General features: G+C 39.3%; 1 protein-coding gene across 11 annotated transcripts in view; it reads left to right on the plus strand.

Moving 5' to 3' along the window:
- Positions 1-385: 385 nt before the first annotated feature.
- The window catches only part of Prrc2c (proline rich coiled-coil 2C), a 77,940-nt gene continuing 51,918 nt past the window's right edge, over positions 386-26,407 (plus strand). For 4 of the 11 annotated variants that reach the window (XM_059281070.1, XM_059281072.1, XM_059281075.1 and 1 more), the window contains exons 1-3: positions 390-585; positions 23,942-24,107; positions 25,231-25,408. In XM_059281070.1, the coding sequence (XP_059137053.1) occupies positions 23,996-24,107; positions 25,231-25,408 (290 nt within the window). In that variant the 5' untranslated portion in view covers positions 390-585; positions 23,942-23,995. Of the gene's footprint in view, positions 586-23,941; positions 24,108-25,230; positions 25,409-26,407 lie in introns of all 11 variants that reach the window. The other 7 variants (XM_059281071.1, XM_059281074.1, XM_059281080.1 and 4 more) reach the window with 6 other exon arrangements.

Genomic DNA, 26,407 nt, shown 5'->3' on the forward strand with positions numbered 1-26,407 from the left:
CCTCTCACTTTGCCCCCCTACTTCACTGGGAAGAGTCTAGCAAAGCGCTGGTTGTAAATTTAGATGCTCATCCGTCAATTGTGGCGATGCACGGAGACAAACAAACCAAGTTGTATTCCGGACGACTCAAGACTTCCGGAATCTTCCCAGGTGGAGGAGAGCTTTTGTCTCTCCGAGAGCGGTCTGGTTGGTGGAGCTCCCTCCTTCCAGTAGGAGGCAGCGTTACCCTCGGCCGCAGTCGAGCTGCCACGGAGGCGTCACGTGATCCCGCAGCCTCACCGCCCCCCCTCCCTCCTCTTCCGCCCCCCTCCCCCGAGGGCGGGCTTGCGGAGATTTTTCTTGACGTGCGCGACGTCATGACGTAACACGTAGGGGCTGGCTAGCCGCCATCTTGCTTCTTTTTCTCGCTTGCTCTCACCCTCTCAGGAGGTAGCGAAAGTGCTTTGGCGGTTTGTACGGCTGCGGCTCGGGCTTCCCGTACCGGGCGGCCTTGCGGACGGTCCCTCGAGGCTCCCTCCCCACCCCCCTGATCCGTACCTGGCGAGCCCCTGGGAAGCGCGCAGACTTGGTCTTTCACCCTGGCGGGTAAGGAGAGCCAGGGCGTCCGGGCGGTGAGGAGGCCCGATGGAGGAGGGCGAGCGCGGGGCGCAGGAGGAGGCCTGGGGCCCGCGGCGCCTCTGCCTGGGGCTCCCGGCATCGCGGCGTCCGCGGGGCTCCGGGCGCGGGCCCGCCGCCCATGTGCGCGGCGTGTGCTGCGGCGCAGCCGGCCGGCCCTGCGGCGGCCGAGGCACCTTCTCCTGCTCGCGGGCCTTGCGCGCGCCGCGGTCCTCCGCGGCGTGGAGGATTGGTGCCCGTGGCTGCTTCCGAGGGCCCCTGCTGCCCGTGGACGCTCCTGGGGTGATGCTCGCGTTCGTAGCGAGCAGTGTGGTGGTGGGGGGCCCAGGGCGATCCGAGAGGCTCTGCGGGGACCCAGGACCGACCCCTACTTCCGCTGGGAGCATGCTGAAGAACTTCTTGGGAGGATTTGGGTAGTCCTTCCTCCCGCTAGGCCGCTCCAGCTCCGCATTTGCGGGAATACCGCTCGGCGGCTGCCTGTTCTTCAGAGAGAGCGTTTAGGACCGCTGGTTGCTAGGGCAAAGGCCCGGTTTAAGAGTGAAGAAAAGAGCATGGGAGTCAGTGAGGACCGCCGTTTGGTTTTACGCCTATGAAGCGCTCTAATCCCTTTAAAGAGATGTATATTTGTCTAAAGTTCGTTCAAGATCTTTGGGGTGCGGGTGTCTTAACTTGCCTGCTAATTCCTAGCTGTTAAAAATACCCGGATTTCCGCATTGACTGGTCTTCAGCCTAGGTTCATAAATTCATACCCCGGTCAGATACTTAGAATTGTAGGCGACTCTGTTAGGATTTCTCGTTTGGAACGCACCAGAAGAACTGGAGGATGCTTGATTAAGTGCTTGGTAGTCAATTCCTGTAAATAGAAGTGATAGGTAGGGGAGTATTAGGCGACCACCATGTCGAACCTCCAGAATTTTTAAAAAGTAGATTTAAGCTTCTGTGTTGGTCATTAAGATGCTGCTTTGGCTGGAGCCATTTTTAGGTGTGTGTCACAGATGCACTGCAGCATCTTTTCTGGCTTTCCCCAAATACAGTGATTCTCCGGCAATTAGAAGTAGATTGACTTTGTTGTATATAGTAAAAATAGTTGTTATTTGCTTTTCTGGAATGGATTTTTCCAAATAAGTTGTTGGTGTGGTTTTTTTTTTTTTTTTTTTGGTTTTTTTGGTTTTTTGTTTTGTTTTTGGAGGACGGGTTGGTGGGGTCTGTAGGTGTGTGATGAGCATAGAATGCCGACTGTTCTCCCTTCATGACTTAACCTCTATATACTAATCACAAAAACTTCATATACATTATCCTTCTTTATTCCTTCTAATCTTTGAGGAAGGTGCTCTTATACTTGTTTTATAGATGAGGACATGGTCTTTGAGAGACTGAAGTAATAGATGAAGGTCACACAAATTTTTAGTGGTACTGTAGTCAAAGCTGTATTTTCGAAACCCAAAGGGGATGTTGTGAACTGTCAGGGTGCCCATTTGTTCTTATGCTTTTATAATCCTTGCTAAAGTGAGGTACATTATTAACTGGTAGTTTTTTTTAAGCTTGCCTTCAGTGTTGAACATTGTTACATATGAAGGTTAAAGTGTTGCCAGGTGTTAACTGTGGGTTTTATGTTTGTGGATAGGAAGACTAGAGGAAGACAGTGATGGGCTTGAGGCCAGTCTAGGCTTTGTAGTAAGACCAGGTGAATGCTGAAAGGGACTTTTTTTTAATTTTGAGAAATTATTGTTAGACCATTCTTTCATTTATAAACTAAAGATGATAATAGCAGCACCTCTCAGGCTTGCTGTAGAATTAGAGACTGTGTAAAGGATTTAATACTATGGTTAGTGCATGGTTTTTTTAAAAAGGACATCTAGAAACGGAGAGAGAACAGTGGAGTACTGGTAGAAAGATTTAAGAATAAATAAATAAATAAATAGATAAATAGATAAAACTTTTCCAAGCAGGATAATCTGTGTTCTCAGAATAACCCAAGTCTTTGGTTACTTAAGTAGTTTTCTTTTTCCTGTTCTGCTTCTCTTTATATTTACATACCGGGCTTTGTTTCATAAAGATTCCTCCTTTGTGCTCTCTATAGTAAATAACCCTGGGATCAGTTCTAGCTCAGAACAAAGTGCAGAATTTCTTAAATGTCTTTGAAGATACTACTGTGCCCCTGAATCTGTGCATTGCCCTCTTCCCACACTTCAAGTTGGAGGTTAGCTGGGTGACATCTTTCTATGCAATTTATGCCATACCGGTATCTACATAGTTCGTCATTGGTAAAATTGCAAAAGAAATCAATTGCATGTTTACAAAACTGTATATTCTTTCTCATTCTCTCTATCTCTCCCACCTTCCCTCCCTCTCCCTCCCCCCCCCCCCCTCTCTCCTCTTTATGTAGCTTGGCTGTCCTGGAACTCACTGTGTAGACCAGGCTGGCCTCGAACTCAGAGGTCCTCCTACCTCTGCCTCCCAAGTCCTAGGATCAAAGGCATATGCTACCAATAGCAGAGGACTGTATTCTTACAGTGAAAGCAGCCCTGAAGTTTATATCTAAGTTCCGACAGTCAGGCGGAGGTGGTGCATGCCTTTAATCCCAGCACTCGGGAGGCAGAGCCAGGCGGATCTCTGAGTTCGAGGCCAGCCTGGTCTACAGAGTGAAATCCAGGACAGGCACCAAAACTACACAGAGAAACCCTGTGCCCCTCCCCCCCCAAAAAAAAACAAAAACAAAAAAGAGGAAAGTTCTGACTAAGACATTTTGACTTCAATAAAGTAACACTTGTCTATTGCCTTGTGAGTGGAGTAACACAATGAATACTTATCTCAATCTCAGTCGATGTTAATTGTTGCTTGGAAGTCTGAGTTAGTGTTAGTTTCCTGAGTCATAGTTCTAGCATCTTTGTGGATCAAGTATTCTTTAGAGTCACTTTTGTGTTGTGTTTTCCGTCTAAAGCTAACTATAAATTTGTCTTTGTGCCACATATTTCTCATTTTGTTAGATTAACGGGAGGCCAGCCATGTTTATGGGCCTATGTCTGCACCTATGTGCTAGCAGAGTCAATCAAATGAGTGCTATTACTGAGGTTCAACAGGCAACTTCTGTCTCATTGGCAGGCATATGTGATGAAAGCTATTACTGCTAGTGTGTTGGATTCCCCTGTAGTAGCACTGCTGGATGCTGAATGTTAAAGGAAGGTACAGCCAGCATTTATAGAGAGCATCACTAGTATTCTTAAAAAACTGCTTCCTGGGAAATTTTGATTTCCCTGATAGTCTATTTTTCTCTACTAGGCTTTTTCCATGCCACCTTGTATGGTAGTTGGCATACATAGTTTATCATGCATTATTTTCCATTCTAATACATCTACCTCATATAGTGGTTGGCATAGTTTCTTTTTACATTATTGAATAAGGGTTAGAAATACCAAGTAATAGATCCATGCAAAAGAGTATACTTAATAATACTCATTGTGAGATTGATTTGCATCAAAATTTTCTTGTTTGTTTGAGACTAGCTCTAACTGGCCTAGAACTCACTGTAGACCAAGCTGGCCTTGAACTTACAGATTGGCCTACCTCTGCTTCCCTGGTGCTGGGATTGAAAGGCTTATGGTCCCACAGCTTAATCTTCCGTTTTATTCAACTATTAAAGAACCTTTTCACTTTGGCAGATCTGCTGAATCAGGGGAGTGTGGCTTTGTTTCTTACTACCAAGATATTTAGTCTTAAGATTAATACTAAAAGTTATCATGAGGTGTGGGGGTATATACAATTAATCCCAGCACTTGGGAGGTAGATGCTGTCTGAGTTCAAGGCCAGCTTGATTTATTTAGCAGTTCCAGGCTACCCAGGGCTATATAAATAAGGTGGGTGGAGGTTGCCATAGAACTAGAGAGAGCTGTTTGTATGGCATTAATGAAGCCCTAGGTTTAGTTCCCAGTACTGCCCTTCACAGCACAAAAGTTCCCTTATATTCATTGGATTCATACCTAAAGGTGAAAACAAAGGCATGTGAGAAGGTGCAGGAAATTTGGTGAAGAAAATCTACTCATAAAAAAAGATAGCATGGATCAAGTGTCTGGTTGATTACGGTAAAGGAAGACATGATGGCTAGAAGATAAAAAAAAAAAAATTGTGGGGTAGGAGAGGTGACTCGTTGGGTCAGAGTGTTTGCTGTGAAAACAAGAGAATCTGGGTTCAAATCCCCAGCACTCATCCACACTAGGCATTACTTCACAGGCCTGTATCCCCAGCAGTTGGGTGTGGTGGTGGTAGTAAGCTTCAGGTTCAGTGAGAGACTGTAAGTGGAGAGTCTTAGAAGACCGGCATAGTCTAGTCTTCTGATTGCAGGCACATGCACACAAATACGAATAATTGTAATTTTTGTTTACTTTCTTTTTTTCTGAGTTTTGCTCCATAGCTCAGGACTTGGCCTCAAACTCCTACCTCAGCCCTCCCTAGTGAGAAAATTGCAGGCATTAGCTATCCAGCTTGACTGGGGTTTTGTGTGAGGCAGAGGCTTGTAATGTAGCTAAACTGGCCTTTAATTCATATCCTTCTGCCTCAGCTTTTCAAGTACTATGGTTCAGGTGTGTTCCAGAGTTATGGTTAGTTAGTTGATTGTTCTCAGTGCTGGAGTAGAGTCTTGCACATGCTTAACTATTCTACCACTTAGCTATATCCCCAGCCCTGTAACTTTTTAATATTTGTTAAGGACTTCGTACCCAGCTCTAGGCTAAAAATTTTGCCCTCACCTTTTGGGGGGCGGGGGGCAGCTTTAAATCTCTACTACAGTAAACCTTAGAAGTGGATTCTTCTCTCTGCATTATAACTCTAGAAAACATTTTTTTGTTTGTTTGTTTGTTTGTTTTTTTGTTTTGCGAGACAGGGTTCCTCTGTGTAGCTTTGCGCCTTTCCTGGAACTCACTTGGTAGCCCAGGCTGGCCTCGAACTCACAGAGATCCGCCTGCCTCTGCCTCCCGAGTGCTGGGATTAAAGATGTGCGCCACCACCGCCCGGCCTAGAAAACATTTTTTGAAGCTGATTGAGTATGGTTACCTAGCTAGTAAGCAGCAGTAAAGATTTTAATCATTGATCCAGAGGAGCCTGAGTGATAACTCAGTCCCTGTGGCTGGTATTTCCTGAACTGAAGTCATTCACCAGGTTTTGGCTTTGTCTTCAACCCATCTGTTGTTAATACGTAAGTTTATTGCCCCACCCCCACCTCCAACCATGTCTCTGCTTTAAATTTGCCACCCTCTACTTCAGCCTTCAGAGTACTGGGATTACAGGTATGTACTACACTCAGTTCAGTTTTAATTTACTATCTTTTAATTAAGTGAATTTAAAATTAAAATGTACATTGATATTTGGTGTTTTTTTTTTTAACCATCTAATATATTTTAAATATGTATACTCTTAAATTCTGACTTGTGGGCCACTTCAAATTAGTATCCCACCAGCCTGTCCTTCTACCCGTTAGAAAATAACTGCTATAAAAAATGATTGCTGGGTAAAATAAGCAACAGTTGCAGATAATGAAGGCCAGAAGTGATTAAAAAACTACAGTGGAATGGATTGATTAAACAGAAAATGGCAACATTACAGAAAAGAACACAAAGTAGTCCTAGTGCATACTTGACAACCATCTTCATGAACTTAGATAAAATTGACATTCTAATGTCTAAGACCCTACAGCAAGAGAACAAGAGTGATGAAGTGAAACTACTACAGAAATTGGGCCAGAAGGAATAATATAAACATAAGCGTACTAGAGTTAAATGTAACAAATTCAGAAAAATGTGGTAAACAGCCTTGGGTTTAGGTGAGATATCCTTGGTGACCCTAAAAAAAAATTAGGTCAAGAACTGGGGATAGGTTAAAAGGCAGAGTGGTGGGGAAAAGTAATGAGACCTTGATTTTCATGGGTGTGAAACTCAGAACTATAAGTTTAGAACTTAGGTTTAGTTAGTTCTTTTCAGTTTGTATCAGCTGTCAAGTTCAGGTCCAGTATTTTGATGTTGTAAAGAGAACATTAAATGTGTTTTCTGTATCTTTTGAACTTAATATTCTATGGTACCATGTGTTGTGAGTCTTGTCCTTATTTATTTTGTTTGTTTTGGGGATTTTTGAGACAGTCTCTCTGTACTCTTGGCTGTCCTGGAACTCACTGTTGACCAGGCTAGAGTCTCACAGAGATCTACCTGCCTCCTGTGTGCTGGGATCAAAGGTGTACACCACCATGCCTGGCTTCAGCCATATTTAAAGCACAAATAAAAGAGGAGATAGGTGTCACTCTAGTCAGGATAGACACTCTAGTGGGGATACAGGCAGGCCATTCTCTGAGTTTAAGGCCAATTTGGTCTACATAGAGTGTTTCAGGCCAGCCAAGGCAATATTGTAAGACCATGTCAAATAAGGTTCTAAATTTTGAGTCTGAAGAAAAGAGTGATGTATCTTCCTTCCTCTTTTCAGATGGTAATTTAAGAAGTGCAATGTTGTTCGTGATTATATGGTCAGTGCATTACACAAAGGTACTAGCCTGAAGAAGGCAACAAGAACTTAAGTATAACCCATCTTCTAGTAGTGGAGTTATGTGCTCTTAAAGACATCAGCTTCTCTCCAAGAACTGTAGTTATTCCCAGAAGGATATATTTTCTATTTGCTCAAAGGCTTTGTGGAGGCCAGTGGATACCTCTGCAAGGCTTCTTAGGGAAGCTGACTAGATACACATTTAAAACATCAGAAACAGGCTGGAGAGAGAGATTAGTAGCTAAGAGCACTTGTGCTCTTAAAAGGAACCAGGTTTGGTTCTCAGAACCCACATGATGGCTCACAACCATCTGTAACTCCAGTTCCATTTTTAATATACTTTAAAGATGGGTATTATAACTTTTTAATATTTTTAGTATGAGTGAAAAATGGTATATTAAATACCATGTCAAATTTCAAAGAAAGCATTTTAGAGTCCTAATTTAATAACAATTTAGTCCTCAAAACATTTTGTTTTGATTTTTCAAAATATGGTGGCTATTGGTGGTCTGTAATTCAAGAAGCTACTTTTAGAATTAAGTTGAAATTTTTTGGATCTAAATTGAAGAAGCACAATATGGGAGGTATAGAATTTCTGTTGAAAGTTAGAGAAGTGGATACAAATTTTAGTTTAAAAGTGGGAAAAGAAAAGGGAATGTAGTTCTTCAAGCCTGTAATGCCAGCACTCTGCGATAGTGAGTCAGGAAGATTGTGACTAGTTTCAGGCCAGCCTGGGCTATCTAGCAAGTGACTTTCTTTGTCTTAAACAAAAAAATAAAAGAGCATTAATGGATGGAGGCTTTGGAAAGAGGTGTGAAGTTTGGTTATATTGCTGTATGAGGTTTATTTTTTTTTATTAAATAAAGTTGGACTTTTTGTTCTAATACTGAAATTTGTATACTATCTACCACAATTAGGATCAAATGGTAGAAAGACAAAACATCTCCCAATAGGCAGGAGGAGTCTTCTGACATTTTGAAGACAAAAGTGTCATGTAATATTTATGACAAACTTGAACTTGGAAAAAATGAAATTAGAAAGTGTAAGGGAAGGATACACTCCCTTGAATGTTTGAAGACCAACATTTCAATGGTATTGGAAGAGTTAGTAACATAACTTAGATGCTATGTTTAAAATCCATCCCCTATTGTAACCCTTCGGTTATGTGAAAGATTGATAAGAAGGGTGAGCATTTGAGAAAGAATACTCTCCCCATAGCTTAAAACATTCTGGCCCTTCCAAAAAATAAGATTGGCTTTAAACTATGAAATCAGTCTTAAGGGTAATTGTATATAAAGAGTAGTTTAAAATCCTGTAGGTTTTCAGTAAGGGTGCCCTGATAATCATTTGAAATAAATAGTAAATGCAAGAGCTTCTTACTTAGAACAGGGCTTCTTTGTGTGTATGTGCAGAGTGTGTGTGTGTGTGTTTGCATATGTGGAAGCCAACATTAGATGTTTTGCTCAAAGTTGTCTACCTACTGAGATCATCTCTCACTGAGCCGGTAGCTCACTGTTTGACTAGCCAACAAATCCCAGGGATCCTTGTCTCTGCAGCACTGGGATTACAAGTGCAGCTTCTCCACCTACACCCACACCCCCACTGCATCCTGCTCCTCATATTCTCATCCATGTTTGCAAAGTCCATATTTTACCACTAAGCCATATATCGCTTCAGCTGCTAGGACAGGGCTTCTTAACCTTTTCACTTACAACTTCTTTTGTCTGTGACCCTGCTATATAAGATATACAAGTCAAACATTTAGTAATGATCATTAACTTTTTTTGTTGTTGTTTGGGTTTTTTTTTTGTTGTTGTTGTTGTTGTTTTTTGAGACAGGGTTTCTCTGTGTAGCTTTACACCTTTCCTGGACCTCACTTGGTAGCCCAGGCTGACCTCAAACTCACAGAGATCCGCCTGCCTCTGCCTCCCGAGTGCTGGGATTAAAGGCGTGCGCCACCACCGCCCGGCCATTAACTTATTTTAAAATAATTCTTTTGGCATTTTACTGTTTAAAGATAAAAACTTTTTATACTAGTGATAGCTTACTCATTGCATAAGTAATTAAACTTTAAGTATTTGATTTGCAGGATGTAAAGATCTTCATTTCTCAGAGGTTGACTGGTATAGTGCTAAGAATGACATTTTGCATAAATTAATAATACAAATATCAGAAGTATGTTAAGGACCATCTTAAAAATTTGTAGTAATTGTATTCTAAACTGGAATGAGCTTGGGCAATTTTAAAACCAAGCAGTAAAGCATAATACAATCAACAGGTAAACTAACTTGATACATGCTGAGGAATATTTGATAGGAAAATAGTTTTCCATAATTAAACCATTATGTTTCTATACAAACAGAAAGCTATATGTACAGTAAAACACTGGAATTCATAGCACACAGCCTTCACCAATTTTAACCAAGGTGTTAGAGTCAGCATCTGGCTCATGGCATGAGGGTATACACAAAGTTGCCCAAACAACATGGTTGAGCACTGACAGAAGCACTTAGGATTCATTGTAGAATTACAAATTTAGAAGCTTTTTACTGTTACCAAATTTTCTGTCATGACCCACATAAGAAGCTGACTCTTTCAGCATTTGTTAGTACAAAAGATTTGCTAGCTAGATTGTTTTTCTAATTGTAAAGCTTGTTCTCTGTCCCAGAAACATAATTCTTTTATTTCCATTTTATTTTTGGTTTTGTTTGTTTGAGGCGTGGTCTCATCCAAGCTGGGCTTGAACTTCTGATGTTCCTGCCTCCATCTCCCAAGTGCTGGGATTATAGGTATAGAGCAATGTTGTTTCCAAATATCACCTGACTACCAGTCTCATTCTGAAAATGAAATGATAAGTTTTGATATTTTAGAGGCCTTCAACATATTGTGGTACTCTTATCCTTGCTATTATAGAAACAAATGTAATTTAAAACCATTTGATGCTTCCTACACAAAGAAATGAACACTTGAGATAGAGGATACGACAGTTGCTCTGATCTGATCAGTACATATTATGTGTATTAAACATAACATATTAAGTGAGTTGAGATATCATTATATGTGGTGATATTTTGTTGTACCCTAATAAAATTTGCCTAAAGATCATAGAACAGAACAAGATTAAACATAGAGGCCAGGCTGTGGTGGCACATACCTTTAATCATAGCACTCTCCAGGCAGAGATCTGTCTGTATCTCTGTGAGTTCAAAGCCACCCAGGATTACATGAGATTGATTCAGTCTAGGAGAAAACCAGAGCCAGGCAGTAGTGGCACATACCTTTAATCACAATACTTGGGTGTCACATGCCTTTAATCCCAGCACTAGGAAGGAAGTGAAAGAGCTGGGCGGAAAAAGGTATATAAGGGTGAGGAGACAGGAACTAAGTAATTTACACAGTGTTCAGAAGGATTATCCATACCACCCAGTGGGTGCAGATAACTCTCCCCTGCTCAAAGCAAAATCCATAAATGCCCAAGTCATCCTACATAAATGATTGGTACGTGCCTGTAGTCATAACACTTGGAAGTAGAAAACAGAATGATCAGGTGGTCAGGGATGTCGTCTACATAGTGTGAAGTTGAGACCAACTTAATTACCTTTTGAGACCCAGTCTCAAAATAAGTAAAATAGCATGGTGTTCATATCTAATCAATGCATATGGTTATAGCAGGTCTTTCTTTGGATTGCCAGCTCCCAAATAATGACACAGAGACTTACTAAGTATAAAAGCTTGGCCTTAGCTTAGACTTGTTTCCAGCTAGCTCTTAAAACTTAAATTAACCCATTTATATTCATCTACATTCTGCCACATGGCTCATTACCTCTCTTCCATACTGTTTTTTTGATTCCCTCTGCCTTTCGGGTTCCCCCCTCCCTCCCTCTTCCTCTCTCTCTCTCTCTCTCTCTCTCTCTCTCTCTCTCTCCTCCCTCCCTCCCTCCCTCCCTCCCTCCTCTCTCTCCTCTCTCCCCCTTTCCCTCCCCCCCCCAAATCCCACCTATTCTCTTGCTTACCTATTGGCCATGCAGCTCCTTATTAAACCAACCAGAAGATGCCTTGCTTGACAGAGACACATGTTCACAGTGTACAAAGATTATCCCACAACACATAGTTATATGTCTATAGACTATAAGTCACCTTGAGGTTACTTACTATACCTAAACAATGTAAATGTTACGTGTTTATGGGTTTTCTTATAAGTTGTTTATAGTTTCTTGAAGTATTTCCTATCCACAATGGTTTGTGGGTTCTGTACTTAGTAATGGTCCCATTCTTAAAAGTGATTTTTCGCCAGGTGGTGGTGCACGCCTTTAATCCCAGCACTCGGGAGGCAGAGGCAGGTGGATCTCTGTGAGTTCGAGGCCAACCTGGGCTACAGAGTGTGTTCCAGGAAAGGTGCAAAGCTACACAGAGAAACCTTGTCTCAAAAAAAAAAAAGTGATTTTTCTGCTTCCAATATTGTAGCTGGAGTTTTCCTGTGTCCACCCTGCTCCTGCAGCTGCTCAGAGCCAAATAAATACAGAGACTTATATTATTTATAAACTGTATGGCCGTGGCAGGCTTCTTGCTAGCTAAATCTTACATCTTAAATTAACTCATTTCTATAAATCAATACCTTGCCACGTGGCTCGTGGCTTACAGGTTATCTGTACACCTTGCTTCTCATGGTGGTGGCTGGCAGCATCTCCTGACTCAGCCTTCCACTTCCACCATTCTCTTCTTTGCTTGTCCCACCTATACTATACTTCCTGCCTGGCTACTGACCGAATCAGCGTTTTATTTATCAACCAAATCAGAACAACACATTCACAGCATACAGAGCCGTATCCACAGCACCCTTTTTTTTTTTAAAGGAAGGTTTTAACTTTAACATAGTAAAATTACATATAACAAAACAATTATCAAGAAAGAATTATAGTTATAATATCTAGTCTATTTATATTTGGCAAAATTAAAGAAAATACCCTATCCTGTATTTGTGAGTCTAAGGTCTCATATCCAATTTATCTTTTATCATCTATTTAAGAAGTATTGTTAAGTCTGGTTCTTAGAGTAATGTCTCAAAAACACAGAAGACGGGGGAAATAAATAACTTTTTAGAAAGTTTAAATTTCATGAATACTGAATACCTTGAATCTAGGATGGCTTGGGCCTGGTAAATGTTTGGTCATTTTAAATTGGACAATCTAGTTAAAATTGAAGTGATAAAATACTGTGTTCTAGACTTAATACATCATTCCTCCCTGAACCTAGTATAACTAGATGGCTTAAACAACGGAAATTTATTTCTCAAAGTTATGGAGACTAGAAGTTCAAGCTAAAGTTGCTAGCATGGTTTGTTTTAGTGAGGACTGTCTTCGTTTGCACATGACTCCTTTTTATTGTACTCTCAGGACAGAGAATGAACTCTATTGTCTCCTTATATAAAGTGTTGATCTAGTCATGACTTAATGCTATCATCTAAGCCTAATAACCTCTCAAAACTATGTCTCTAAATACCATCACCTCTGGGTTAGGGCTTTGTCATTTTCTGGTTACACAAATTCCTCTTATAATCTGTGGTACTTTTTATGTTGTTGCAACTTGAAAATGACATTTCCAAACAGGTGAATGTATTTAGTGGAGGCATCACTTATTGCTTGTAATGATTTATCTTTCACATTTTATATTGTATTGAATTATGAGGAAGGAAACAACTATATTGAATCTCTTTAACTTTAAATAACATGTTAATTATTTTTAAAAAAATTATCTCCTTAATGAAAGTTGTCGTTATCTTAGGCACTTTTTTGAGAATCATCTGAATTAATACTGATGCCGCTGTTTTTACTGCTTTATTTTGTTTTTTGATAAGTTTTTCATTTGTAAGTTTTAATGATTTAGATTTTTAAGTACTGAAAACCAGTCCAGTAATTTTATATTATTTTACATACCAAACCCTAAGCTATACCCACTGACTGCCCTGCCCAGATTGCAGATTTATTTTATTTTAGATTTGTTTATGTGTATGTTTGAGTGTTTTGCCTACGTGTATGTCTGCACCATGTGTGTACAGTACCCAAGGAAGCCAGAGGAGGGAATTGGATGGTTATCGTTATGAGTTCTGGAGTCATACCTGGATCCTCTGTAAGAGGAGTCTGATTTTAACAGCTGAGCCACGCCATCTGTCCAGCCCCAACAAGTCATTTTTTTAAATGTATTTATTTATTTGATGTGCTTTGGTGTTTTGCCTTTGTGCATGCCTGTGTGAAGGTGTCAGATCCCCTGGAACTGGAGTTACAGACAGTTGTAAGCTGCCATGTGAGTGCTGGGAATTGAACCTGGGTCCTCTGGAAAGGACCGTCTCTTCAGCCCCCAACAGATTGTTTTTCATGTTGTCACATAAAAATCAATGGAGCATTGGACTATATTTAAGGGATCTAAATTGTTACATAGGAGTAATGACAGGGTGATAAACATTTAGAAACCCGCATGGCCAGAAACATACTTTCGTTGTTTATTTACATTGGGCAGATTGGCGTTTATTGAAATACAGGGGTTATTTTTATGCATATATTGAATATTAAAGATTATTTAATGCTTGCAGTATTAAAATCTAGAATTTTATACTTGCTAAGCCAAGGGATTTTACATCTTTCAAAGATGTAAAAACCACTTAGATTATTTTTTCCACATCTGCATTTTAGCTGAACATTCATGAAAAACATTCATTGTTAGCACTGTTCAGTAGCATCCTTTCATCTTGAAAGGCTGATACTTGTATTATGATAAACTGCTTCCCAAATTTCATTTAGATCTTTTGGAAACAAGCTACTTGCTTTAAAAACACTGATTCACCACGTGTATACCATTTATTTATTTATATAATTTTAGGGGGTTTTTGTTTGTTTGTTTGTTTTTTTTTTTTTTTTTTTTTGGCCAAAATCTGTTAGAAAACAATCTACATTTTTACAAAATCTGGAAAATGCATATGCACTATATCTAATTTCGGTGGAAAAATCCTGTTTTGGGGGGCTTTCTCAGTCATAGAACCTCTGATTTTAGAGAAAATTATTATTTTCAATGGTAAAAGCAAGGAAGGGTTATTTAAAAGGCTTTGTTTTTACAGATTGAGTTCTTAAGATGTTTAGGGACCTTAGTATGAGTGACCATGAAATGTATTGTTAATATTGTACAAGTATAGAGGCTTTTTTTGTTATTTTATTTTTAAGAATTTCATGTGTATTTCCCCTCCAACTCTTCTCACTTCCCCTACTACCTCACAAATTCATAGCCTCTTTTTCTTTAATAACTATTGCTACATATATACATATAATTATAAATACAACCTGCTGGATCCCTTCAGGCTTTTCCCATGTATATGTTAGGTCAGGCTCCTTGGGATCCGATAGCCTATAAGAGGGGGAGCCTTATCCCTGGAGAAGACTGATTTCTCCTTCTCTCAGCAGCTGTTAATTGCCTGTAGTTTTTCATATGTGGGTGTTCCTTCATCCATGTTGGCACATCAACTGGTGTTACCATTGTTTTGGTCTTGTATAGGTGACCTCTTTGTGACTTCCAGAGATCCTGCTCCTCTGGGTATTACAATCTTTCTAATCCTTGAAGAGGTATTTTAAAGTTAGAAATGATACAGGTAGAGAATGTAGTGCTTTTGATCCCTATAATTATGCTGATGTGTTTTTGAAATCAAGCTCGAAGGCTAAAAACAAATGCTTGAGCTTTCTGTTTGAAAGGTTTGGGAGATTACTAATTAGATTAGTTGTACAAGTTTGTTGAGAAATTAATGTCAAATGCAACCATGTATTCATACAGCCCCTTTTTTAAACTAGTTTTCTTCCATTGGCTCTTGGCATGTAGAATGTCCACAAAGGTAGCACTTCTTGTCCACCTGGCAAGCTCTATAAAATCTGATTTCTGTCTGCTTGAACTCCTTTTCCCCTTTAGGCATGAATTTTACAGTTGGCCTTACACTTCTGGGCTAAGGTTCAGTGGTTTACAACTGTGGCTGTACTTAGAGACACATAGGGGAAGTTTTTCAAAGAATACTTCTACTCAGCCTGGCCCCAGCAATTCTGCATAAACTGGCTGGTAATGAGACAGTGTGTGTGTGTGTGTGGTTGGTGTGTATGTGCGAAGAAGCCAGAAGAGGACCATTAGGTGTATCTGTACTGGAGAGTTAGTCAGTACTGGAGAGTTAGTCAGCCAGCAAGGCCCAGCTCCTTCTGCCTTTCGCCCACCACCTGCAGCTAGATGTTAGTGTTACAGCATATATGACTGTGACTGGTATTTTACCTGGGGACTGGGGTTTCTAGCTAGGGTCTTAATGTTTGGGTGGAACCTACTGAAACATTTTCTTAACCCCCGGCATAGATTATTTTTAAGATCTTTGATAAATTTGTACTTCCTGAGTGAGAGCACTGATTGATTTGTCTTTAGCTCATGTTACCTCAGAGAAGCCTTCAGAATTTTGCTGCCCTTTACCCACTTGATTTTTTTTTCCACTCACATTCTTGTTTTACTTACAGATTGTTGATTACAGGTTCCATAAAGTATGACCTGTACAGCTACAAGTGAACATAGAAAAGGAGCTGATGAGCAAAGACTTAACTTGTGAGGGAGTCTTGTGTTTTACACAGGAAAAAATTAGAAAGGTAATAGACAAACATTTGCATACTTAATATGACATTCGTTTCGTCCTTGTCAGGAACTTACCTTTCATCACAGGCACATATAACTCTACTGTGCACAGTATTAAAATTAACTTGTACCTCTAACACTAGTCCCAAAGGATAACACCAACACTTCTGTGTTGTATACATTTATCTTTGGATACTAAAGCCTCATCCAGTGAAACTATTTTAAACTTGCTGGAGCAAGTTAATATATTTTCTCAAATATAAATTTAGCCAATTACACAAAGAAAACTTTTCAGAGTATATATTCATTCAGCAACATTTACATATCAGGTATGTGTTGAAAGCTAATAGCTGTACTTGATGGTTTTGTTTTTTGTTTTTTGGTTTTTTTTTTTGTTTTTTTTGGTTTTTTTTTTTGTTTTTTTTCGAGACAGGGTTTCTCTGTGTAGCTTTGGAGCCTGTCCTGGAACTCACTCTGTAGCCCAGGCTGGCCTTGAACTCACAGAGATCCGCCTCCCTCTGCCTCCCGAGTGCTGGGATTAAAGGCTTGTGCCACCACCGCCCGGTTTGATGTTTTAATGTTAAGGTGTATTATAAAAAGACAAATGGTGCCTTTGTCTTTGTGGTACTTTTTTAAAAGTTTCTTTGTGTGCATTTGTGTGTGTGTATGAGAGAGAGAGAGACCAGGGTATGTGTCACAGTTGTCACAGTGCAGGTGTGGAGGTCAGAGGACATCATTTGGGACAGTTCTGTTGAAGAAGGGTCTTTGTTGTTTCTGCAGCCAGATGTTTAGACTAGCTGGCTCATGAGCATCCTAGAGATTCTCCTCCAACCTCCCGTGTTGCTGTAGGAATGCTGCTGGCATTGCAGATGCACACCATCCCATCACATGGGGCTTTTCATGTGTGTTCCACAGATAAAATTTGGCCCTTCTCATTCACCTCTGCTTTTCTTTTCTCTGGTTTTGAACACCACAGGCATCTTAGGGCCTCGGGGTATTTGTCTTTTCTTTTTGTCATCTTTAAAGTTGTCTTCCTCACCTTTGGATCCAAGTCAGAGAAGCCTTCAGTGACCAGCTAATCAGAAGTGAGTCCACCTTTCTCATGCTGTTGCCCTAATTTGTGGCATTGTTGGCGTCTGAAATGACACTCTAGTCATTTAAATCACAACACTAGAAAATGAGGCCCTAAATTATTAATGATCGATTGTTGTATCTCCGGTCCATGGAAGACTATGTATTACAGTAGTCTTCACTTACTAGAGCACTGTTCTAAGACTTCTGTTGAGAGGACTCCAGAATTCCCATGTGAAACTGGCTATCTGGGCCAAGCCAGAAATGGGTGGGAGTTGGGAGGCTAGATAGCTTTTTAACAACTCTTCTTTTGATTTTTCTGAGCCAAAAATTGGTAGTTTTCCTAGATAACTTTTATTTCTTAAGACTTAGATTTTGTGTGTCATTTTACCACTAGTTTTATCTGGTTTAGTTTTTCAAGACAGGGTTTCTCTGTGTAACTCTGGACCAGACTGGCCTCAAATCAGAACTCTTGCTTCTGCCTCCAAGTGCTGGGATTAAAGATGTGGGACACTATCCTGGCTCACTAATTTTATCTTAGTTTTTAAAATTAGACCATCTGTGTTCTTGGGGAGGGTATTTTGTTTTTCTGTGTATAGTGTTTGTTTGTTTGTTTGTTTTGGTGTTGAGGATTGCACCTGGGGCCTTGATAAGTAAATGCTTGACCAGTAAGCTATAGCTGCCTTGATTCCCACAACCCAAAGAACTAGCTCTTGAACTTACTGGCTTTGTTTTCTAATTTATTTATTTCTACCTTTTCTTCTTTCATTGTTTGGATAGCTCTTTGTTCTGAGACAGACTTTTCATGTAGCCCATGTGGGCCTAAAACTTACTGTGTAGCCAAAGGATAATATCAAACTCCTGACCCTCTTCCTCCATGTCCCAAACACTGGGACTAACAGAGGTATGTAACCACAGCTATGCTGGACCCATTTTTTAAACTTCTTGCTTTGTCTAGTAATAGAAATACTTGACTTGGAGTGTAAATATGATTTATATTCATTGTGTTTTGATAGAGTATTTTCTGTTAAATAGTTTTGCAGTATTGGTTTTGAATTTGCATGTGTGTGTCTTGTCAGATTTTTTAAAAAATTTTAATTGATTCTCTTACATTTATGGGGTTATAATCTTAAACAGTTTTCATGCCAGTTCCTGCTTACTATGTTCTGAGATGATTTTTTTCTTCTCCTATATTGTCTGTTGCATACATTTACTTTTTTTTGGTCAGGGCTGCTGATTTCTCACTTTCCCTGTCTTGCTAGACTAGTTCTTTTTCTACCATCACCTCTTGCAGTCCTCCCATCCTTTGATACTAAATGTGTGTATCACTTATAGGCCATTTTTAATATTATTCTGTGTTTATGTGTGTGTGCCATGTGCATGCAGTCAGAAGAAGTGTCAGTTCCCCTGGAGCTAGAATCACAGGCCTTATGTAGGTTCTGGGAAATGGACCTAGGTACTGGAAAAGAGCAGTAAGTACTTTTAACCACTGAGCCATCTGTACAGCCCCCAGTATACTTATTTGTTTTTTAAGACAGGGCTTTTCTGTGTGTAGCCTTGACTAACCTGGAACTTGCTCTGTAAACCAGGCTGGCTTCAAACTCAGAGAGATCTACCTCCCTCTGCCCCCAGAATGCTGGGATCAAAGCCATGCACCACAACTGCCTGGTGATTTAATCTCATTTCTAATCTCTCATTGGCCTATTCTTGGCCTGTATTTGCTCTAATAGATTTAGTAGTAAGATTTTGTTAGCAAAGAATCTAGGAGCCCTTGATTTAAAAAAATACAACAAAAACCTTTTTAGGGGTTGGAATTTGGTTCAGTTACTTGACTACTAGCATGCATGAGTCCCTGGATTTGATTCCCAGCTCCACTTAAAACCAGGCATGCTGGCATAGGCATTTAACCCCAATGCTTACAAGGTAGAAGCAGGAGAATCCAAGTCTTTCACTTGGTTGAATTTGAGGCTACATGGAACCCTGCCTTACCCTTCCCCCAAGTCTATTTTTATTAAGATTTAGTTAGCATAAAAAGTATTTAATATGTGGAAGTGGTCCCAGTTTTCATTCAACATAATTGTTTTGGGATTAAGTAACTAATAAATTGTTTTTCATAGTGATTGCACCGTGCCATTTCTTTTCATCAACAGTGTATGAAAATTCTAGTTTTTCCATATCCTTACCAAAACTTGAGTGCATTAGTTTGTATTTTTAGTTCTCTTGAAGGTGTGGAAGAAGTATTTTGTGGTTATGGTGAAAAATAATTCTAAATATGTCCATAGACTTATTTGCCACTTGTGTCTTTTGCCTATTTTTAAAAGTACTGGTTTTCCCCAATTAAATTCTGAGAACTCGCTGGGCGGTGGTGGCGCACACCTTTAATCCCAGCACTCGGGAGGCAGAGCCAGGCGGATCTCTGTGAGTTCGAGGCCAGCCTGGACTACCAAGTGAGTCCCAGGAAAGGCACAAAGCTACACAGAGAAACCCTGTCTCGAAAAACCAAAAAAAAAAAAAAAAAAAAATTCTGAGAACTCTGTATGTTCTGAGTAAGAGGCATTAGGTTAGTTTGGAAATGTTTTCCTCCAAACTATAGCTTGTCTTCAAGTTGTCTTTCCTCCTTCATTCATACCCAAGCACAAACACACAACACACACACACAAAACACAGACACGTACGTGCACGCGTATTAGGTGTTGGCTCATTAACCTGGTAGCATGCATACACACACACACACAGACACGTATGTACGTACGTACATTTATCTAGGCTATCCTAAAGTTTTGTAGTTTTCAGTTAACAGGTCTTAAACCTCCCTAAGTGTTTTCTAAGTTTTCCCCTGGCACTTACCAGGTTTTCTACACATATTGCCCTATGATCAACAGGTAAGACTATTTTACTTCATTCTTTTCAATCTGATTCCCTTTTGTTTAACTTCTACTGGCTAGAATTTTATTACAGATGTGAGGAAAGTGGATATCCTTTCTTTGTTTCTGATCTTTGAGGAGATAGGGGTAAGCAATTCAGTCTTGTAATTGTTCCTTTCCTTTTAATTTACTGAGCTTTTATCATAAATGAGTTTTGGCTTTTTCTGCCTCAATGGAGATACATGATATTTCTACTTTCCATTGCTACTGTGGTAAATTACATTGTTGGCTGTTAAGCATACCTTCCAGTTTGTTTGCATGCTGAGAATCAAATCCACATACTTGAACTGTATCCCCACCTCAGTGGAGTTTGGTTGGTTGGTCGGTTGGTTGTGGTACTTGAGCTCTTTACATAGGGCTTCACACAAGCTAGACAAGTACTCTGCCACTGAGCATATCTCCAGCCCCTGAAGTGATTCTTTGAATATTGTATTTTAGCTTTAGTAAGTCTTTGTATGGGAATTTTCATTAAATTTATAATGGTTTTGACCATAGTTTTTCTAGTTTTCTCTTTAGGAAATACTATGTACAGAAATGACTACTTATTATTTAAAGACTCAATTGCTAATCTGTCTTTTTGGTTTGGTTTTGGAACTTGATAGGCTGATCCTGATTGGCTTGGTCCTACATTAGCCTTCATTGCTGAGATACAGATGTGGGCCACTGCACCCAATTACTTTCTGTGTTTGATGTTTTTTATATATTTCATGTCTCTGTGCTATTTGTGTTGGTCATTACTTTGTTCTAACAGAATAGCCATAATTCTGTGGCCCATTATAATCCTCAAAAATGAAACTAACTCTTGGTGGCACCCATTTTGAGTTGCTTGGGTTCTAGCTGCATATCTGTTCCTTTAGAAATTATATTATAAAGCCAGGCATGGTAGCCCATGCCTTTAATCCTAGGCAGAGGCAGTGGGATCTCTGATTTTAGTTCTAGCCTGGTCTACATAGGGAGTTTCAGAACAACCAGGACTGTATAGAGAGACCCTGTCTTAAAACAACAAAGAAGTATATTTGTAGCATTATATGCAAGTAGATTATAGTTTGCCTTTATCTTTGATTGTTGTTATCATATTATAACAACCTTCCTCCCACTCCCAGCATACTAGGTAACAAAATGAAACAAAATCGAGTGACTTGTGACTTCTGAAAACAAAAAAATTACTTTATTCTAATGTACTGAATGGTGGATCCTTTGTCTACTTTTTTTAAATTAAGAAAGTACATTCACTGTATACTTTCTACAGTTTATTTGGAAAGAACTATTGAAGGATGTTTAGAAAGACATCTTACACAGAATGTTAACTATGCAAAAAAACCATTTTAACATGGAAGTTTTTACTTTATTTTATGTAAAACCAATAATTTGTGGTTTTCAGGAAACAATTGCTTATTTTGGATTTAGAATTTCTTTATAATTTATAGGAGGTTTTTTTCCCTTTTAAAGTTAGGTTTTTGTATGTATTTGAAGTGTACATTGTGCTGTCTTGGTAAACACCAAATGACTACTGGAGTTTTAAGTAAATCACTGTATCCCTTGCTTCCCATTGTTACTTGGACATGTGTTAAAGGCACCCAACCACCCACTCTTTGATTTTTGTTGGGGTAGGACCTCATGTAGGTGTGGAACTCACTATGTAACTGAGGATGACCATGAACTCCTGATACCCCTTCTGCTTCCCAAATGCTGGGATTATGGCTTTTACTAAGTTTGCAGTATACAATACTTTAATTGTAGTCCTCATGCTGTCCAATTGCAAGGCTCTTCTTTTGATCTAATTCTCTCTCTCTACCTCCTAGCACTTACTCACTCTGTTTCTGTGTATTGGTTGGTTGAGTTTTACACATATAAAGGAAGTTCTTTAGTATTACTGGTGTTGCTCTTTCTGTTTTTGACTTACTTCATTTAGCAAAATGTCCAACAGTGCTATAACCTGCATGGCTTGGAAACCTGATTAAGGTGGGGAGGGAATGAAGAAATGATAGACAGTTTAATGGATGGCACCAGCTGGAGCCTCAGCACTTATGCATGGGGTAGGGATGGAAGATAGCTAATCTCATAGGAGATCTCTCTAAGCGAGTGATGTCTTACTATAAACATCTGGAACAAGGAAGCTTCACTTGGTAGTTTATATATGTATACACTGTCAACATTGGAACTCCGCTCAGGCTGGCTTAGAACTCCTGAGCGAGCCTCTTTTTCTACTCTGAGATGCAGGGATTACAAGCATGCTCCAGCCGTGCCTGACTTTCTGAATTGAACATTTTAGTACATTTGCTCACTGGTTTTATTGCTTGGTGAATTCTGTTCATAGACTTAATATTTGGGTTTCTTATGTTGAGTTCTGTTTAATATTTAAGTATTTGTACCCTCCGATTTCATTTTTCGACTTATTTTCTTATGCTGGACAAAATACTGGTAAACACCCTTCTTAAATGTCCCTATATTCTACGTACAGTTAAAAATGTTCTGAAAAGAGAAAAAATATAATTAGGCAGTGGGATGTATTCTTCAGTAGTACGTAATTTTGAATGATCAATTAGTATTGGAAGTAATAGGAGTTTTGATGAACGTCCTTACAGAGATGAGAAATTAATACCCCACAGTAGGAAGAATAGAACTTAATTTGGGGTAAGAGAAAAGATAAAATGGTTAAGGCTGTTTACACATTAGAATCACTTGAGAAACTTTAGAACTGCACATTGCTGCTTAGCTTCTCACTCCTGTATTAGAATAATTTTAGTGTCCAGGTAACTCTAATGTATAGCAAGAGTTGAGAATCAGTGTAAATGTGCCTATTCATAATGAGTCTTAATATATTTGTTCCTCCTTGTCACTGTACATAATTCTTGCTGTATCATGAAACTGAAAATTTGCTGGTGGGTTAGATTGTGTAAGTACATACATTTCTCCCCACTCCAGCTCCAGCACCTTTTGATTTTTGATGCAGGGTCTCAGTGTGTCACTATGGATGGCCTGGAACTCTATGTAGACCAGGCTGGCCATGAATCAACCTGTTTCCTCCTCACAATGCTAGAATTAAAGGTTTGGGCCACCATGCCTGGATACATACCTCCTTTTTAAAATCCTCATTATTATTAACACTGTTGAGATTAATTAATTGAACATATTTGTGTAGGTAGGTAGGTAGATAGCAAGACAGGCAGCACTCAAGTTGTACATGTAGTTCTTTTGATGACAGGTGAGTCAAACTATCAAAGGACAAGTAGATATGGTTAATTTAATGTATATCTGGAGGGCTGGGATTGTAGGTAGTACTGATGGTAGAACATTTGCCTAGCATATTAGATAAGGTACTGGGTCAGATTCTCAGAACTACAGAACAAGCAAACAAAAACCTTGTATGACACGTGGCTGATACCTTATGAGTTTTTAAAATGTGTGTGTAGAAAATTGTACTGTCCTTAGCTCTTATTCTACAGTTTTTAAGCTATTAATAGTTTCTGTTGTGAACTATTATTAGCCGACCCCTGCCCTGCTTTTGCCTTAACCAGCCTCTCTAGGACACACACATGAACATTATCTCTTTAAATTGAAAGGAAGTTGTATGAGAAATAATTCGTCTATTTCTCCTTTTTTTTTTTTTTTAAGATTTATTTATTATGTATACAGCATGTTTGACTACAGGACAGAAGAGGGCACCAGATCTTGTTACAGATGGTTGTGAGCCACTATGTCGTTGCTGGGAATTGAACTCAGGACCTCTGGAAGAGCAGTCAGTGCTCTTAACCTTTGAGCCATCTCTCCAGCCCCTATTTCTCCTTTCTTTTATCATGAATTCCGTCTAGTAGTCTGATGCCAGTCATTTCAAAAATTAAGTTAAATTCTGTGTCTTTATTGAGTAGACAGTATGCTAGGTTCATCATATCTGAAGTATTCATCTTAGGATTATAGCCCTATAACTCTGGGATACCATTTAACAGAAGCAGTTGTGAATAATGTATTTGTCAAGTGCATTATATAGTTTTATTTTAGTTAACATTGGCCTATATTAATGAGGTCATGAAAATATTGGCATATGTATTGAAGATAAATATCTCCTTCAATACCTATCTTTTTGAAAAGATCCTGAGATGTAAATTTATTAAACTTTTTAGTGTGCTAATATTAAAAATTTCCTCTTATTTTTCTTTCTTGCATGTATCACAAAGAATACTTTTAAGGGGTGTGGCAGGAGGTTTTGGACTCGATGAGTTTCCACCGAAATGTCGGAGAAGTCAGGCCAGAGCACAAAAGCAAAGGATGGGAAAAAGTATGCAACACTCAGTTTGTTTAATACTTACAAAGGAAAGTCCTTGGAAACTCAGAAGACTACAGGTGAGTAGATCCAGTAGCATTTATGTTCATAGATTTGTTAATGTAGATGGCACTGTATCTGCTGCTTTTGATTAGAGGTTAGGGCAAGCCCATTTATATTGGCCTTATATGTACTCACATACTTTTCAAGGAATGTGAATTAAATATTTTACCATTGAAAATATGCACTTTCATAGAACCTTTGGGAGATTGGTTTCTATTTTTTAGTTGTATGTAGGTGTGTGTGTCTTCATCTGGGTATGTGGATGTGAGTACAGGTGACTGCAGAGGTCAGAGATAATGATATATCTGCTGGAGCTGGTTACATATGGTTGTGAGCTGCCAAACATGGATGCTTAGAATTGAACAGCTGGTGTTCTTAACCCCCAAGCCATCTCTCCAGCCCCTCACAAAACCATTTATACATGCTTTAGTCTCCCTTCTGGCTAGAGAAAAGAAACCATATTGAAAGACACAGAGCCATATATACTCTGTTTAGCTACAGGGAAGAAAAGTCCTGATGAAACTACAGTGAAAAAGTGGAAGGAGCATTTACAGTTTTATGAATATAATTTATTCTGTAATAGTCTTTTGTTTGTGGGTTTTGTTTGTTTGGGATTGGGGGTGTTGAGACAAAGTCTTGTTGCTGTGTAACTATCTGGGTTAGAACAGGCCAGCCTCCAACCTAGAACGATTTCCCTGCCTCTACTTCCCAGATTGTAGAGTTAAAGATGTGTGCTACCTCTTTGAGCTTTCTTCTCAACATTTTAAGTTTTGAATATAGAATAAGTTGCCTGGAAACATTTTAAAACTAGCATTGTCACACACAACAACCTCTGCCAGGCCCATAGTATATAGTGTTGCATTTTTAGAAATGGGGGTTGATTTGGGTGGCTTGGTGATGTTTTTTGTTTTTTGAGACAGGTCTTGCTTGGTTCCCAAGATAGCTTATCTGTTGAGTGGCTAATTTATTTTTTGCCTTCAATTTATATTACGGGTGTATAAACTGAGTTTATGGAGCTTAACTTTAAGATTAAGGACTATTCAGAGATTCCGTTGATTCCTGTGCCTCTATATTTGAAGAATAAAATGGATAGATACTACAGTAGATGTTCTAAGAAAATTGATGTTACTGATCTTTTAGTTGCAGCTCGACATGGATTACAAAGTCTTGGAAAAGTTGGTATTTCCCGGCGGATGCCTCCACCTGCTAACCTCCCAAGTCTCAAAGCAGAGAACAAAGGCAACGATCCTAATGTGAATATTGTGCCGAAGGACGGCACAGGATGGGCATCAAAACAAGAACAGCATGAAGAAGAAAAGTGAGTCAAAATCTGTTAGAAAAGAACACATATCTTTATAGGAAACGTCTGTGTCAGTAACTGCTGTGTGCTGACAGTTCTGTGTATAGTACATGTAAAAACACTGTATGACAAAATTAAGATTCAGAGAGATCTTTCATCAGATGAAAAAAAAAAAACAAGTCAGCTTGCTCTTTCATGCTCATCTGATGCCTCCTATCTAAAAATGATAAAATCTTGGGACTTCATAACACTACTTAGCAACAACATGAAAAATGAACATAAAACATCCTAGGAACAAATTTATGAGTCCTGCCACATCTACTGCAAACTTTTCTCATAAAGTGGACCCAGCACTCTACTTTAGTAAGTCCTGGATTAATTCTGAGAGTTAAAAAGATAAGGCTAGGTGGTAGTGGTACACGCCTTTGATCCCAGAACTCTGGGAAGCAGAGACATGCAGGTCTATGAGTTCCAGGCCAGTATGGTTTACAGAGTGAGTTCCATGACAGACAGAGCTACAAAGAGAAGCACTGTCAGAAAAAAGATACAGATACTCTCTCTCTCTCTCTCTCTCTCTCTCTCTCTCTCTCTCTCTCTCTCTCTGTCTAAAAGTAAATATTTAGTAGCCATACAACTATAATGAATGCATTACAGTCTTTAGATCCTTGGAGTCTAGTGGCATTGTCAACAGAATAGATGACATAGTAGCTAATCAGCAAGTTTACTTACATTACAGTCTGCACCACACTCCCTCCTCTCCCACTCTCTTCAAATCAGGCATTCTCTTTCTAATAGTAAAATTGATTCTGAAAGAAATGAAGAAAAGAAAAATTAAAAAACTGGTTCTATTGCCTAAATTGCAAGATGCTAAAGAATTCTGTCTCTAGCATTAAAACTGCTTGATGTATCATAGATGCTCAAGCATTATCTATTAACTGAAAAACAAGAATTAGTACTGTCTGCCTTAATCATTCATTCAGTAAATATTTTGTCGAGATTTGTGCCAGATTATTAGCT

This window comes from Peromyscus eremicus, chromosome 15 (genome assembly GCF_949786415.1).
Source record: "Peromyscus eremicus chromosome 15, PerEre_H2_v1, whole genome shotgun sequence".
NCBI lineage: Eukaryota > Metazoa > Chordata > Mammalia > Rodentia > Cricetidae > Peromyscus > Peromyscus eremicus.